General features: G+C 42.4%; 1 protein-coding gene and 1 pseudogene across 1 annotated transcript in view; one reads left to right on the plus strand and one right to left on the minus strand.

Annotated features, from left to right (window-relative positions):
- Window positions 1-15,339, minus strand: part of RBM25 (RNA binding motif protein 25) — a 69,730-nt gene that overhangs the window by 42,102 nt on the left and 12,289 nt on the right. The window contains exons 2-4 of the mRNA XM_032134798.2: window positions 10,650-10,770; window positions 5,593-5,642; window positions 4,168-4,335 (exon numbers count right to left, since the gene is read on the minus strand). Of these exons, the coding sequence (XP_031990689.1) occupies window positions 4,168-4,335; window positions 5,593-5,642; window positions 10,650-10,755 (324 nt within the window). The 5' untranslated portion in view covers window positions 10,756-10,770. The remainder of the gene's footprint in view (window positions 1-4,167; window positions 4,336-5,592; window positions 5,643-10,649; window positions 10,771-15,339) is intronic.
- Window positions 14,306-14,925, plus strand: LOC116484655 (required for meiotic nuclear division protein 1 homolog; annotated as a pseudogene).

Raw genomic sequence — 15,339 nt, forward strand, 5'->3', positions numbered from 1 at the left:
AATTCTATATCCCAGTAAACTACTGACCACATGAAGTAAAAAGCACTTCCCACATACCCATATATACCATGTACATCATATATACAGGATGTATCAGCCCAATATAACAGGAACTACTATGTGTCAGCACAAGCAAGATACAGGATCCAAACCATGCAACACAGAAGAGCAATAAGGTGAATACTAGAAAAGACAGAAAAAATCCAAGGATAAAAGCAGACTTAGAGGAACCAGAACACATGAGACAAACAAAGGGACCTGACAAGAGGGGCTCTAGAAAAGAAGAGAAAAAGAAGGGAAAAGAATCCCCACACTTTGGGAAGCCAAGGTGGGTGGATCACTTGGTCAGAAGTTCAAGACCAGTCTGGCCAACATGGTGAAACCCCGTCTCTACTAAAAATACAAAAATTAGCCGGACGTGGTGGCAGGTGCCTGAAATCCCAGCTACTCGGGAGGCTGAGGCAGAAGAATCACTGACCCTGGAGGTGGAGGTTGCAGTGAGCTGAGATCGCGCCACTGCACTCCAGCCTGGGCAACAGAGCAAGACTCTGTCTCAAAAATAAAAAATTAAAATAAACAAGAAAATGGACTAGGCACAGTGGATCACACATGTAATCCCAGCACTTTGGGAGGCTGAGGCAGGGAGATCACTGGAGGTCAGGAGTACCAGATCAGCCTGGCAAACCTGGTGAAACCCCATCTCTACTGAAAATACAAAAATTAGCCAGGTGTGGTAGCAGGCATCCATAATCCCAGCTACCTGGGAGGCTAAGGCAGGAGAATCTCTTGAACCCCAGATGGCGAGGTTGCAGTGAGCTGAGATCACGCCACTGTACTCCAGCCTGGATAACAGAGTGAGACTCCATCTCAAAAAAAAAAAAAAAGAAAGAAAGAAAACAAAACAAAAGAAAGAAAATTCAATCATAGCACATGACCTAGTTCTGCTAAAACTATTTACATAATAACACTTATTAACAAGTTCGCCATCTTGTAACACCTGTAAGGAAGCTGGGGAAGGGGGACTGAGGCCTTTAACAGTTTAGGCCTCAAGCTACCATATCATGTCAACAGATAATACCAAAATTATAAAGAAAGAACAGTAAAAAGGCATGTTGAAATAGGAATAAGGTTATTTCACAACACAATGTAAAAGTCTAAACAAACACTAACTGTTAAAAAAGATGTATAAGAGGGCCGGGAGTGGTGGCTCACGCCTGTAATCCCAGCACTTTGGGAGGCCGAGCCGGGTGGATCACGAGGTCAGGAGATGGAGACCATCCTGGCTAACATGGTGAAACCCCGTCTCTACTAAAAATACAAAAAATTAGCCAGGCGTGGTGTTGGGCGCCTGTAGTCCCAGCTACTTGGGAGGCTGAGGCAGGAGAATGGCATGAACCCAGGAGGCGGAGCTTGCAGTGAGCCGAGATTGTGCCACTGCACTCCAGCCTGGGCGACAGAGCAAGACTCTGTCTCAAAAAAAAAAAAAAAAAAAAGATGTGTAAGAATAGAAACTTGGACATGACACTGCTGCAGTAAATATAAATAAATTGGTGTGGAATTATTTTGTAAAGCTGCAGATAAGCATGCCCTAAGAGTCAGAAATCATACTTCTATGAGAATATGTGATGAGAATCTTTTCACATACACCTAGTGAGAAAACATCAGCAGTAATAACATAGCAAAACAGAGACTTCCAGAAGCAGACAGGAGCAAACACATTTCTACACTCCGGTACCTTCTGACTTTCCTGAATTCCATTAGAGCAGGGTAAATGCTAGTTCTCTGCAGACCCCAGATTAGGCCTTGTGGCTGCAGTGAAAAGAAGCCCAGGAGAAAACTCAAGAATAAAAATGGAGTCAGGCTTCAGACTGAAATTACCAAAAATCCCATGGAAGTAGAGGAAGAAAATGAAACTGAGAAACCCAAAACATCCTCAGACCAGTTAATTAAAACTCACAGAGTGCCCAGGAGATCCAGTTTTCTAAAAGAACAGGAATTTCTTAAATATGAAGAGTTAAGGAACAAGAATCATGAATGAGGTAAAGTAATTGCCCAGCATCTCGGAGGGGCATAAGGAGAGCAGGCAACAATATTTCCAGAGGATGACAAGATTGCAGGACTCATACTGAACTACTCATGAGGTGAACCACAGGTTGAGATAACCCTGGCCCTGTCCTTACAGAGAACCTACACAGGATTCTGGGATACAGACGAAGAATGACATCTTTGCAGGTCCTCTCGGTGCAGAATATAGTCATTCTTCCAAACTCCTTTTTTTGTGTGTGAGACAAAGTCTAACTTTGTCACCCAGGCTGGAGTGCAGTGGCGCCATCTCAACTCACTGCAACCTCCGTGTCCCAGGTTCAAATGATTCTCCTGCCTCAGCCTCCCGCGTAGTTGGGATTGCAGGCACCCACAACCACGCTGGGTTAATTTTTGTATTTTTAGTAGAGATGGGGTTTCACCATATTGATTAGGCTGGTCTCAAACTCCTGACCTCAAGTGATCTGTTCACCTTGGCCCCCCAAAGTGCTGGGATTACAGGTGTGAGCCACTGCACCTGGCCTTATTTTATTATACAATCATTCAGCATTATTTCATTTAACAATGTACATGTATCATCAAAATAAAATCTTAAAAAGGTAAAAAAAAGTGAATCAACAAGTTTACCAAATTTAAACAACTTATTACTATTCAAGCTCAGAATAAAACTTTAAAAGGAATCAGTCAATCATCATTGGATGCTAAAATCATTGTTTAAGGTCACTGGGGAAAAGGACTCACAGTCTCAAAATATTAACCCAGGCCAGGTGTGGTGGCCCACGCGTGTAATCTCAACACTTTGGGAAGCCAAAGCAGGCAGTTTGCTTGAGGCCAGGAGTTCAAGACAAGTATGGACAACATGACAAAACCTTGTCTCTACAAAAAATACAAAAATGAGCCAGGTGTCATGGCACGCACCTGTAATCCCAGCTACTCAGGAGGCTGAGGCATGAGAATCACTTAAATACAGGAGGCAGAGTTTGCAGTGAGCCAAGATCTCACCACTGCATTCAGCCTGTGTGACAGAGCAAATCTGTCTCAAAAGTAAGTAAAAATCTTTCATTGGATCATGGATGAAAAATAAAACAACTATTAATATTATGGCCATTACTGGGAAAATTAAATATGAACTACATGTGCATTAGTTAACAATATTATATCAATTTTATATTTTTTTTGTTTTAGAGACTCTCTTGCTTGGGCTGGAGTGCAATTACAAGATCATAGCTCACTGCAGCCTTGAACTCCTAGACTCAAGCAATTCTCCCACCTCAGATTCTGAACAGCTAGGACTACAGGTGTGCATCACCACACCCGGCTTTTTTATTTTTATTTTTTAATTCTTGTCATTATTTTTTTGAGATGTAGTCTCGCTCTGTCGCTCAGGGTGGAGCACAGTAGCGCGACCTCAGCTCACTGCAGCCTCCATCTCACGGGTTCAAGGGATTCTCCTGCTTCAGCCACCTGAGTAGCTGGGATTACAGGCACACGCCACCACGCCTGGCTAATTTTTGTATTTTTTGTAGAGATGGAGTCTCACCATGTTGGTCAGGCTGGTCTCGAACTCCTGACCACAAATGATCCGCCCACCTCAGCCTCCTGAAGTGCTGAGATTACAGGCATGAGCCACTGCACCTGGCCCTATTATTTTTTAATTTTTTGTAAAGATGTGTCTCGATATGTTGCCCAGGCTGGTCTCGAACTCCTAGCATCAAGAGATCCTCCTGCCTCAGCCTCACAAAGGACTAGGATTACAACTACAGGCAAAAGCCGCTGCACCCGGCCGAATTTCATGTGTGATAGTGGCGTTGTGATTATGTCGCAGAATGTCCTTGCTCTTAGGAGATAAATGAAGGATTCATAGGTGAAATGTCATGTCACAATTTACTTTCAAATTATCCAAGAAAAAAGTGTGTGTGGTACACATGTGTACATAAAGTATCTAAACATGTTCATTGGTGAATCTAGGAAAAGAATACAAATGTGTTCACTGTACTTTCACCTTTACTGCAGGATTGAAATTTTTTAAAATAAAAAGCAATCACTGAAAGTCTTCTTTCTGCTTAAGTTTGAAACGTAGAATGATAAAAAAAATTTTAATGAAAAATAAACAGTTTAACTTACAGCTAAGAGTTGTCTTATAAGCATGTCTGAGGCTTTCTCGGAAATGTTGCCAACAAAAACAGTAGTAGTAGGACCACAATTCTCATCATTTTCTTTAGCCTTTAAGCCTGGATGATCCTTTCTTGCGCCCAAATGCTTTCCAACCATAGACACAGTGGGTACTAAGACCTAAGGTGAAGAAACAAAATAAAAATTGATCCAGCAATTAAATTTCCTACCACAATTAACATCAGGCTAAAAACATGAGGATTAAATAAATATATATAGCACATTATTTAAGCTCTGCATGCTTGTATACTTCTAAAGCTCCTAAAGTGCATAGCAAATTTCATTAATGCAAACTTATTTGTGACAAGTAAACTTCTACTACTAGATTACCTTTCTTCTTAAAAAAGAAACAAAAATAGGCCGGGCGCGGTGGCTCACGCTTGTAATCCCAGCACTTTGGGAGGCCGAGGCAGGCGGATCACGAGGTCAGGAGATCGAGACCACGGTGAAACCCCGTCTCTACTAAAAATACAAAAAAATTAGCCGGGCGTGGTGGCGGGCGCCTGTAGTCCCAGCTACTCGGAGAGGCTGAGGCAGGAGAATGGCGTGAACCCGGGAGGCGGAGCTTGCAGTGAGCCGAGATTGCGCCACTGCACTCCAGCCTGGGCGACAAAAAAAAAAAAAAAAAAAAAAAACAAAATAACAAGAAATTTTTTATTTTAAGACATAATTTTTATTTTTATTTCTGAAACAGATGAGTGCAGTGGCATAATCTCAGCTCACTGCAAACTCCGCCTCCTGGGTTCAAGGGACTCTCCTGCCTCGGCCTCCCAAGTAGCTGAGATTACAGGTGCACGCCACCACACCTAGATAATTTTTTGTATTTTTAGTAGAAACAGGGTTTCACCACGTTGGCCAGGCTAGTCTTGAACTCCTGGCCGCAGGTGATCCTGGCCTATGTCTTGAACATTTAAAATTTATGCCTTAGGCCATATACCTTAGGAAGGTAGGAGAAAACATGTAAAAGGTAGTCCACACAAATTTCATTTCAAAATTTTAATTTTTACAAGGATTCTTATGTTCTTTTAAGAGATCAGACATGTCACATCCTTCTCCCATCTCCCAGGACCAAGATGAGACGGCAATGAAGAGCCAAAGTCCTAAATGTGTAATAACAAGTATATGAAGAGTCTAGAGAGTAACAGGAAAATCACAGAATTATCTACTTAGGGAGCACATTGCAGGGGCAACTGCATATATGCGCACCTAAGTGAAAATGATACTTATTCAAATAAATGATATGCTCTACAGGGGTGCTCTCATTCTGTCCTTGCTATTCTTTTAAATACTCATAATTTATCTAAGTTTATCACGCTGTTTAGCTTAAAAGCACTAGCAGTAACATAACTCATGATTCCTCCTTTAAGTTATACTTACAGTTGGAGCAGGAGCCATAATGCTCATTGGTACAGGAATCATAGGGGTCCCTAAGAAAAGAAAAACCACAGATTTTATATGACTGCATTCTCTATCAACAACACGCCACACAATTAAGTATCCTTACTCATAATTAACATAAGTGGAAATATAGGACAAATGAAAATGAAATACTGATAAATACTATCTTATTTTCAAAAGGAATGTGGTATCAGGTTGGTCCATATAAACTTACAAAAAAAGACTACCCTGAAAACAAAATGGCCACCTCAATATGCTTTTGTCTTAAAGAGCATAAAATTCTGGATGGTTATCCATTCGGGTTCATGTGGTTCGGTGATCCTCAAAATCATCGCTTTTCACAAATACAGACTGACTTATAGGTGAACATGCTATTAAAGAATCCTTTAAAAGTAAAAACAGCTGGGCGCAGTGGCTCACGCCTATAATTCCAGCTCTTAGGGAGGCACAGGCGGGAGGATAGATTGAGCCTAGGAGATCGAGACCTGCCTGGGCAAAATAGTGAGACCCCGTTCTCCACAAAAAGGAAAAAAAAAAAAAAAAAAAGACCAAAAAAAAAGGTAAAACACGTCGTACAACATGGTAATACAGTTAGTAAGTGTACTACATTCTTGAAAATAACTAAGAGAAAATCTCCACTTAAAATCTAGTGTTCTCACAACAACAACAAAAGTATGTAAAGTAATACACCATGTGTTAATTAGCTCAATTTAGTCATTCCACAACATATGTTATTTCAAAACGTTGTGCACGATAAACATATAAAATTTTAGGCCGGGCGCGGTGGCTCAAGCCTGTAATCCCAGCACTTTGGGAGGCCGAGGCGGGCGGATCACGGGGTCAGGAGATCGAGACCATCCTGGCTAACACGGTGAAACCCCGTCTCTACTAAAAATACAAAAAATTAGCCGGGCGTGGTGGCAGGCGCCTGTAATCCCAGCTACTCAGGAGGCTGAGGCAGGAGAATGGTGTGAACCCGGGAGGCGGAGCTTGCAGTGAGCCGAGATCGTGCCAGTGCACTCCAGCCTGGGGGACAGAGAAAGACTCCGTCTCAAAAAAAAAAAAAAAAAAAAAAAAAAAAAAAAAAAAAAAAAAAAAAAAATATATATATATATAAAATTTTGTCAAATAAATAAAGTAAAAACAAATCCTTTGAAAGTTATTTTAAGCATGAGATGAGAAATTTATGTGGAAATCTAAGAAGAATCTTGTTATTCCTGGTTCTTTCACAGAAAATAAAAGTCATGGGCCAGGCACAGTGGCTCATGCCTGTAATGCCAGCACTTTGGGAGGCAAAGATGGGTAAATCACCTGAGGTCAGGAGTTTGAGACTAGCCTGACCAACATGGAGAAGCCTCGTTTCGACTAAAAATACAAAAATTAGCCAGGCGTAGTGGTGCGTGCCTGTAATCCCAGCTACTCAGGAGGCTGAGGCAGAATTGCTTGAATCCGGGAGGCAGAGGTTGCAGTGAGCCGAGATCACACCATTGCACTCCAGCCTGGGGGACAAGTGCAAGACTCTGTCCCCAAAAAATAAATAAATAAAATCATGCTTGTAGTTACAGCTATTCTGGAAGCTGAGGCACAAGGATCCCTGAGCCCAGGAGTTCAAGGCTACGGTGTGCTATCATTGTGCCTGTGTATAACCACTGTACTCTAGCCTAGGAAACATAGCAAAACTCTATTTATTTAAAAAAAAAAAAAAAAAAAAAAAAAAGGCGGGGAGCGAGGGGACACGGTAGCTCACACCCATAATCCAAACAGTTTGGGAGGCCAAGACAGGCAGATCGCTTGAGCCCACATGGCAAAACCCCATCTCTACAGAAAATACAAAAATTAGCCGAGCATGGTGGCACACACTCATAATCCCAGTTACTAGGGAGACTGAGTCAGGAGAATCACTTGAACCCAGGAGGCGGAGACTGCAGTGAATGGCGCCACTGCACTCCAGCGACAGAGTGAGACTCTCTCAAAAAAAGCAAAAAAAAAAAAAAATCAAAGAAATTTAAAATCTTTTCTATACACCCAATCTACTGGTAAAGAAATTAAAGCACAGATTCTCCATAACCATCTTTTCTGATTCTAAACAAGTGATTAAGCTTACTGCCACCCCCCACCTCCCCACAAGACAGGGTCTTTCTTCCCTATGTTGTCCAGGCTGATCTTGAACTCCTGGGTTCAAGAAATCCTCCTGCCTCAGCCTTCCAAAGCAATGGGATTACAGGTATGAGCCACCATGCCCAGCCTATAACTTCTAGAACACTCGGGCTTTGCATCATGGTTATAGTAAGGCCCATCGAAAAACAGATCTGAGTCAGGCATGGTGGCACACACCTACAGTCTCAGCTACTCAGGAGGCTGAGGCAGGAGGATCAGTTGAGTCCAGGAAACAGAGGCCACATTAAGTTATGGTTATGCCACTGTACCCCCAGCATGGGAGACAAAGAGAGATCCTGTCTCAAAAAAATTAATAAATTAAAAATTAAAATCCAGATCTGCATTATGAGCCTATAAATATATGAAGAAAATCAGGATATAGGGACCAAAGAGAAAACTGATGCCCAAATGAAAGTTGTTCAAAACACTTTCCTTCTACAACTATTAATCTGTTGGATGGCTGATAACTAACTTTATTCAGTTTTCTGCAACATTTTTCTCAATTTTCTCAATAGAATTTCCTTTCAGCAAAATTTATCTTAAGGAAAAAATTTTGTCCAAAGGGCCAGTTAGAGCCTTCCAGCAGAATTTAGTCTATTTATGATCTAAATAAACAACTAAGTTTATATAAAACAACTAAGTTACCACTTAAAATCAGTAATTGTAAAACAACTAAGTTATAAAACAACTAAGTTATCACTTAAAATCAGTAATTGTTACATGGGATAATAAAGCAGTAGTGTAAACTTTTACATTACTCCTCTGGCAGCAGATGATAACAAATATACATCCATGATTATCTAGAAGCACAGCTTAAAGCAGCTCCACTACAAGCATAATGTCTAAAATAGCTTATTAAAGTACTGCATTCTATTCCATAATACACATACATAAACAGTTGTTCTGATTTTTTTTTTTTTTTTGAGACAAAGTTTCATTCTTGTTGCCCAGGCTGGAGTGCAGTGGCACCATCTCAGCTCACTGCAACCTCTGCTTCCCAGGTTCAAGCGATTCTCCTGCCTCAGCCTCCTGAGTAGCTGGGATTACAGGCCTGAGCCACCACGCCCGGCTGATTTTTTATATTTTTAGCAGAGACGGCATTTCGCCATGTTGGCCAGACTGGTCTCGAATTCCTGAACTCAGGTGATCCACCCACCTTGGCCTCCCAAAGTGCTGAGGTTACAGGCGTGAGCCACTGTGCCCGGCCTGATTTTTTTAAATTATGATTTTCCCCCAATTCTTGAAGTGTTAAATAATATTCCACAGAAATTCCCATATTTATCTTGTGGCTTTTCAGACCCAAGGGTAGAAGGCTCCCAAAGCTGAGCCTGTGGCAGTAAATTAAAAATTTTACAATGAGTAGTTGAATCCAAAATAAAGACAAGGTCAGGTGCAGGGGCTCACATCTGTAATCCCAGAACTTTGGAAGGCTGAGGCAGGAGTATACCTCGACCCCAGAAGTTCAAGACCAGCCTGGACAAGATGGTGAGACCCCCATCTTTATAAATTTTTTTATTTTATTTTAATTAACAGAACATGGTGGCACAAGCCTGTGGTCCCAGCTACTCAGGAGGACTGAGATGGGAGCCCAGGAGGTCAAGGCTGCAGTGAGCCATGATCATGCCATTGTACTCCAGTCTGGGCAACAAAGTGAGGCCTCGCCCAAAACACACATACACACACGTGCACACACAAACAAAATAAAGACAAACGTGCTGTTTATACAACCCCCGTAACATACATGCTATGAATTAACAACCCATCATGAGTCAACCAACTGCAATGTTCTTAAGTCAAAAGAAAAATTTCTTATAAGCAAAGATTTTTGTTTTTTCAAAGATGAGGTCTCACTCTTTGGACTTGAACTCCTGGGCTCAGGCCATCCTCCCACCTCAGTCTCCTGAATAGCTGGGACAACAGACACGCACCACCACACCCAGTATAAGCAATGTTAACTATGTACTTCAGGATAATGGTTCTCAAATGTGGGTTCTCCATGCTTAAATGAGTACCAAAAATTACCTGTGAATTTGTTAAAAATTAAGATTCCTGAGCCCCAATTTCTGAGGATCTGATTCAGGGGGCTGGAGCAGGGTCTGAACATTTTTTTTTAACTCCATAAATCTTTACTTATATTGACTTATAATATACACTTTTAAGTATCTGGAAAAATAAAGAAAAAACTAATAACCTTACTGCTTCCCTTTTTAGTAAGGGGAAAGCAATAGCAGTTATGGGGGTATATGAAGAAAATTTTTCACTGTATTACTTTCTGTATTTTTTTTTTGTTTTTGAACAATGTGCATGTATTACCCATTTTTTTTAAATATAGAATTTTTAGGCTGGGCACGGTGGCTCACACCTGTAATCCCGCACGTTGGGAGCCGGAGGCCGGCGGATCATTTGAGGCCAGGAGTTCAAGACCAGCCTGGCCAACATAGCGAAACCCTGTCTCTACTAAAAATACAAAACTTAGCCAGGCATGGTGGGAGGTGTGTGCAATCCCAGCTACTCGGGAGGCTGAGGCAGAGAATTGCTTGAGCCTAGGAGGTGGAGGTTGCAGTGAGCTGAGATCGTGCCACTGCACTCCAGCCAGGGTGACAGAGCAAGACTCTAGCTCAAAAAAAATAATAATAATAAATAAAAGAATTTTTAAAAAACTTTCCAGATGAGAAGAAAAAAAAAAAATTTCCAGATGAGTTTGATACTCAGCCAGATATAAAAGCTACTGCTATAGGAAAAAGAGACATCCACATTTCCCAAACGATTCTGAGAGGCATCTTCACTAACACTGTCACATATCTAACATTTTCCTGAAGTTAGTATCGCAAAGACAAAAGTACAAGTTTAACGACAAAAAACAGTAACAACAAACTTACCTGGAGGTACAGGTGGAGGAAATCCTGGAAACTGTGGGGGTGGGATCCCTGGTGGGAGTGCTGGGATTCCCATGGGAGGGCGATTCAAATGAGGGGGAAAAGACATTCTTACTGCAGCAGTCTAAAGAAAAAAGGACATGACAAATCATTTTATTTGAAAACTTCAGTTTTAATATGCCTTCTTTGTTGACTTTCATTTTTAGAGTATCTGCAAAATTCTGAACTTTTCTTACCCAAAGAAGTTGGCAAAGACCCTCTTTTCTGTCTGTTCATTGAGAATTCTTACAACTTAGATTTTTTCTAAAATAAGTTTCCAAAATGTACATGATCCAAGTTCAGGACAGACTCCTACAATCATGTAGGAATACATACAAAGGAAGAAAAAAATTTTGAGGTTCAGTTAACATCCAAAAATTAAATACCAAACATAAACGAATCTTTTTAGACCAAACTGAAACTCCAGATGGGTATCTAATCTAATAGTTTTTAAGTGTTCTGATACTTTTTTTTTTTTTTTTGAGACAGTCTCACTCTGTGGACAGGCTAGAGTGCAGTGGCACAATCTCCGCTCATTGCAACCTCCACCTCCTGGGTTCAAGCGATTCTCCTGCCTGAGCCTTCTGAGTAGCTGGGACTACAGGAGTGTACCACCACGCCCAGCTAATTTTTGTATTTTCAGTAGAGACGGGGTTTCACTATGTTGGCCGGGATGGTCTCCATCTCTTGACCTCAAGTGATCCACCCTCCTCGGCCTCCCGAAGTGCTGGGATTACAGGTGTGAGCCACTACCATGCCTGGCCTTTTGTTTTTGTTTTTTTTTGAGATGTAGTCTCGCTCTGTCGCCAGGCTGGAGGGCAGTGGTGCAATCTCGGCTTACTGCAACCTCCACCTCCTGGGTTCAAGCAATTCTCCTGCCTCAGCTTCCTGAGCAGCTGGGATTACATGTGCGCGCCACCACACCCGGCTAATTTTTATCTTTTTAGTAGAGACGGGGTTTCACCATGTTGGCCAAGATGGTCTCGGTCTCCTGATCTCATTGATCTGCCTGCCTCAGCTTCCCAAAGTGCTAGGATTACAGGCCTGAGCCACCGCGCCCGGCTCATTTTTCTTACATCTATCAGAATCCCAAAAACTAAAGGTATCAAGTTACACAGTATTTGTTGCTTCAATGCTGGCCACTTCCTAAGAGACAAATGTGCTCATAAACTATACATCTCAGTAGGGGGAAATAAACTCCTGACTTCCAGTCATATAGTAACCATTCAAATATAAAGAGAACATACAACTTTTGACAAGAGAAAAAAAAGCCATAGTTTTTTTTTAAACTTAAAAAGTAAACCTTGTAACCATTCTTGAAACAAAACTGAAGAATCAGAAGCTAGCATTTGATTTTTTAAAGTTTAAGAACAGGTTGGTTGCAGTGGCTCACGCCTGTAATCCCAACACTTTGGGAGGTCAAAGTGGGTGGATCACCTGAGGTCAGGAGTTCGAGACCAGCCTCACCAGCATGATGAAACCCCGTCCCCACTAAAAATACAAAAAAAAAAAAAAAAAACCATTAGCAGGATATGGTGGTGTGCGCCTGTAATCCCAGCTACTCGGAAGGCTGAGGCAGGAGAATCACTTGTAAACCACTGCACTCCAGCATGGGTGACAGAGCAAGACTCTGTCTCGGGGTGGAAAGAAAAAGAAAAAGAAAAAAAAAGAACATATTTAATTGTTTCACTTAGTCTGTCATGTTAAAGAAAACTTTGTCATTTTGTTAAGTATTGCCATTTAATGCTAATATTTAAATTTTAGCATTTTTAGTATTAAAAACAATTTCCAAATTAGCCAAGCATGGTAGTGCGTACCTATGGTCCCACCTACTTGGAAGGCTGATGCAGGAGGACGGCTTGAGGCTGAGAGAGCAAGACCATGTCTCAAAAAAAAAAAAAAAAAAATTCACCTCAAACTTTATTTTCAGCAACACACTTTTTTTTTTCTTTTTTTTTTTTAAGAAACAGGGTCAGCCAGGCGCAGTGGCTCACACCTGTAATCCCAACACTTTGGGAGGCCAAGGCGGACAGATCACCTGAGGTTGGGAGTTCAGGACCAGTCTAGCTAACATGGAGAAACCCCATCTCCACTAAAAATACAAAATTAGCTGGGCATGGTGGCGCATGCCTGTAATCCCAGCTACACGGGAGGCTTAGGCAGGAGAATCGCTTGAACCAGGGAAGTGGAGGTTGCAGTGCGCCATTGCACTCCAGCCTGGGCAACAAAAGCAAAATCCCGTCTCAAAAAACAAATAAAAAAAAATTTGTCTCTACTATTTTGTCTTTTATGTTTTACAGAAACATAAAAAGAGTAAACATAAAAAGTGTAAGTCGCCGGGCGCGGTGGCTCACGCTTGTAATCCCAGCACTTTGGGAGGCCGAGGCGGGCGGATCACGAGGTCAGGAGATCGAGACCACGGTGAAACCCCGTCTCTACTAAAAATACAAAAAAAATTAGCCGGGCGTAGTGGCGGGCGCCTGTAGTCCCAGCTACTCGGAGAGGCTGAGGCAGGAGAATGGCGTGAACCCGGGAGGCGGAGCTTGCAGTGAGCCGAGATAGCGCCACTGCACTCCGGCCTGGGCGATAGAGTGAGATTCTGTCTCAAAAAAAAAAAAAAAATGGGGCCTCAGTGGGGTTATTTGTACGTGAAACCCCGTCTCTACTAAAAATACAAAAAAAATTAGCCGGGCGTAGTGGCGGGCGCCTGTAGTCCCAGCTACTCGGAGAGGCTGAGGCAGGAGAATGGCGTGAACCCGGGAGGCGGAGCTTGCAGTGAGCCGAGATTGCGCCACTGCACTCCAGCCTGGGCGACAGAGCGAGACTCCGTCTCAAAAAAAAAAAAAAAAAAAAAAAAAGTGTAAGTCTTCCACTTCCTTGCCCCCAATCCCAACAGTTTGGTATCTACCACTGTGCTCTTCTTAATTTCTATAAACTAATAATTTTTATTTTTCTACAACCAATCACATCATGTGAATTTCTTCCTCATCATAATTGCCATCTCTTCGTGTCAGTTCACAAAAGTTTTATTCCAAGCCGGGACGGTGGCTCTCGTCTGCAATCCCAACACTTTGGGAGGCCAAAGCGGGTGGATCACTTGAGGTCAAGAGTTCTAGACCAGCCTGGCCAACCTGGTGAAACCCCATCTCTACTAAAAATACAAAAATTAGCCAAGTGTGGTGGCACATGTCTGTAATCCCAGCTACTCGGGAGGCTGAGGCAAGAGAATCACTTGAACCCAGGGTGCGGAGTTTGCAGTGAGCTGAGATCGTGCCACTACACTCCAGCTTGGGTGACAGAGAGTCTGTCTAAAAAAAATAAAATAAAAATAAAGTCTTATTCCACTCTTTATAATGCAGTAAATTGGCCGGGCGCGGTGGCTCACGCCTATAATCCCAGCACTTTGGGAGGCCGAGGTGGGCGGATCACAAGGTCAAAAGATTGAGACCATCCTGGCCAGCATGGTGAAACCCCGTCTCTACTAAAAATACAAAAATTAGGAGAGGGGGTAGCTGCAGTAGTGAGAGGCTGGTGCTGCAGCTCTTTCCCTGCAGTCCAGCCAAGGAAGCGTGAGTCCCTGGTGCTTCCTTCTCTTCGGACAGAGAGCTTGGGATGTGGTAATGCCAGCCAGACTTCTCAGAGCCATGGTCCGATCTACCATACATTGTCAAAAGCACATCAGTGCCAAAGAATTGGTCATCTAATGTTAAAACCACTTAAGGAATTTGAAAATACAACATGCAGCACTCTGACAATACGTCAAAACTTGGATTTGTTCCTTCCTGATAATACAGCTGGTGGTTTGAATAAGTCTCAGATCCTGTAAATGAACCAAAAAAAAAAAAAATCAAATACAAGCATTGTCTCTCCATTAAATGCTGCTCATTGCCAAGATGAAAAGGCACACCTTCCAACCATGAAATCCTCTGGTACTCACAAGACAGTGACCCATAAACCAAATCTATTGGGGTCTAAATGTTTTATAAAAATATTAAAGAGGCATTTCTCATCTGTATCAATGGAAACATTTGTTCCAAAACAAGGCTTTCCACATATCAAGAGACCACTAAAAGCATCCAGGACCAAGCAGCCATCCAGGACCAACCTTCCAGTTCTGTCTGTGAATGAGGTAAAGTTGGGGTGGCCGTGGCTCCTGTGCTTAGTGATCACTGCTCACGCTAAACCAGTGTGCGCTACACCCCTGCCTTACCGCCAACTTAAGAAACTGGCAGTCAACTAGACTTCTCCATCAAGATCTTTGAAGCCTAATAAATATCCAAAGAGATTCAAAATCTTAATTTTTAAGAATTAATGATACATATAAAACAAAATACATATAAAATGTACATATAATGGCCGGGCGCGGTGGCTCAAGCCTGTAATCCCAGCACTTTGGGAGGCCGAGGCGGGCGGATCACGAGGTCAAGAGATCGAGACCATCCAGGCTAACATGGTGAAACCCCGTCTCTACTAAAAATACAAAAAATTAGCCGGGCGTGTTGGCGGGCGCCTGTAGTCCCAGCTACTCGGGAGGCTGAGGCAGGAGAATGGCTTGAACCCGGGAGGCGGAGCTTGTAGTGAGCCGAGATCGCGCCACTGCACTCCACCCTGGGGGATAGAGCAAGACTCCGTCTCAAAAAAAAAAAAAAAAAAA

The sequence above is a fragment of the Hylobates moloch genome, unplaced genomic scaffold, assembly GCF_009828535.3.
Source record: "Hylobates moloch isolate HMO894 unplaced genomic scaffold, HMol_V3 SCAFFOLD_16, whole genome shotgun sequence".
NCBI lineage: Eukaryota > Metazoa > Chordata > Mammalia > Primates > Hylobatidae > Hylobates > Hylobates moloch.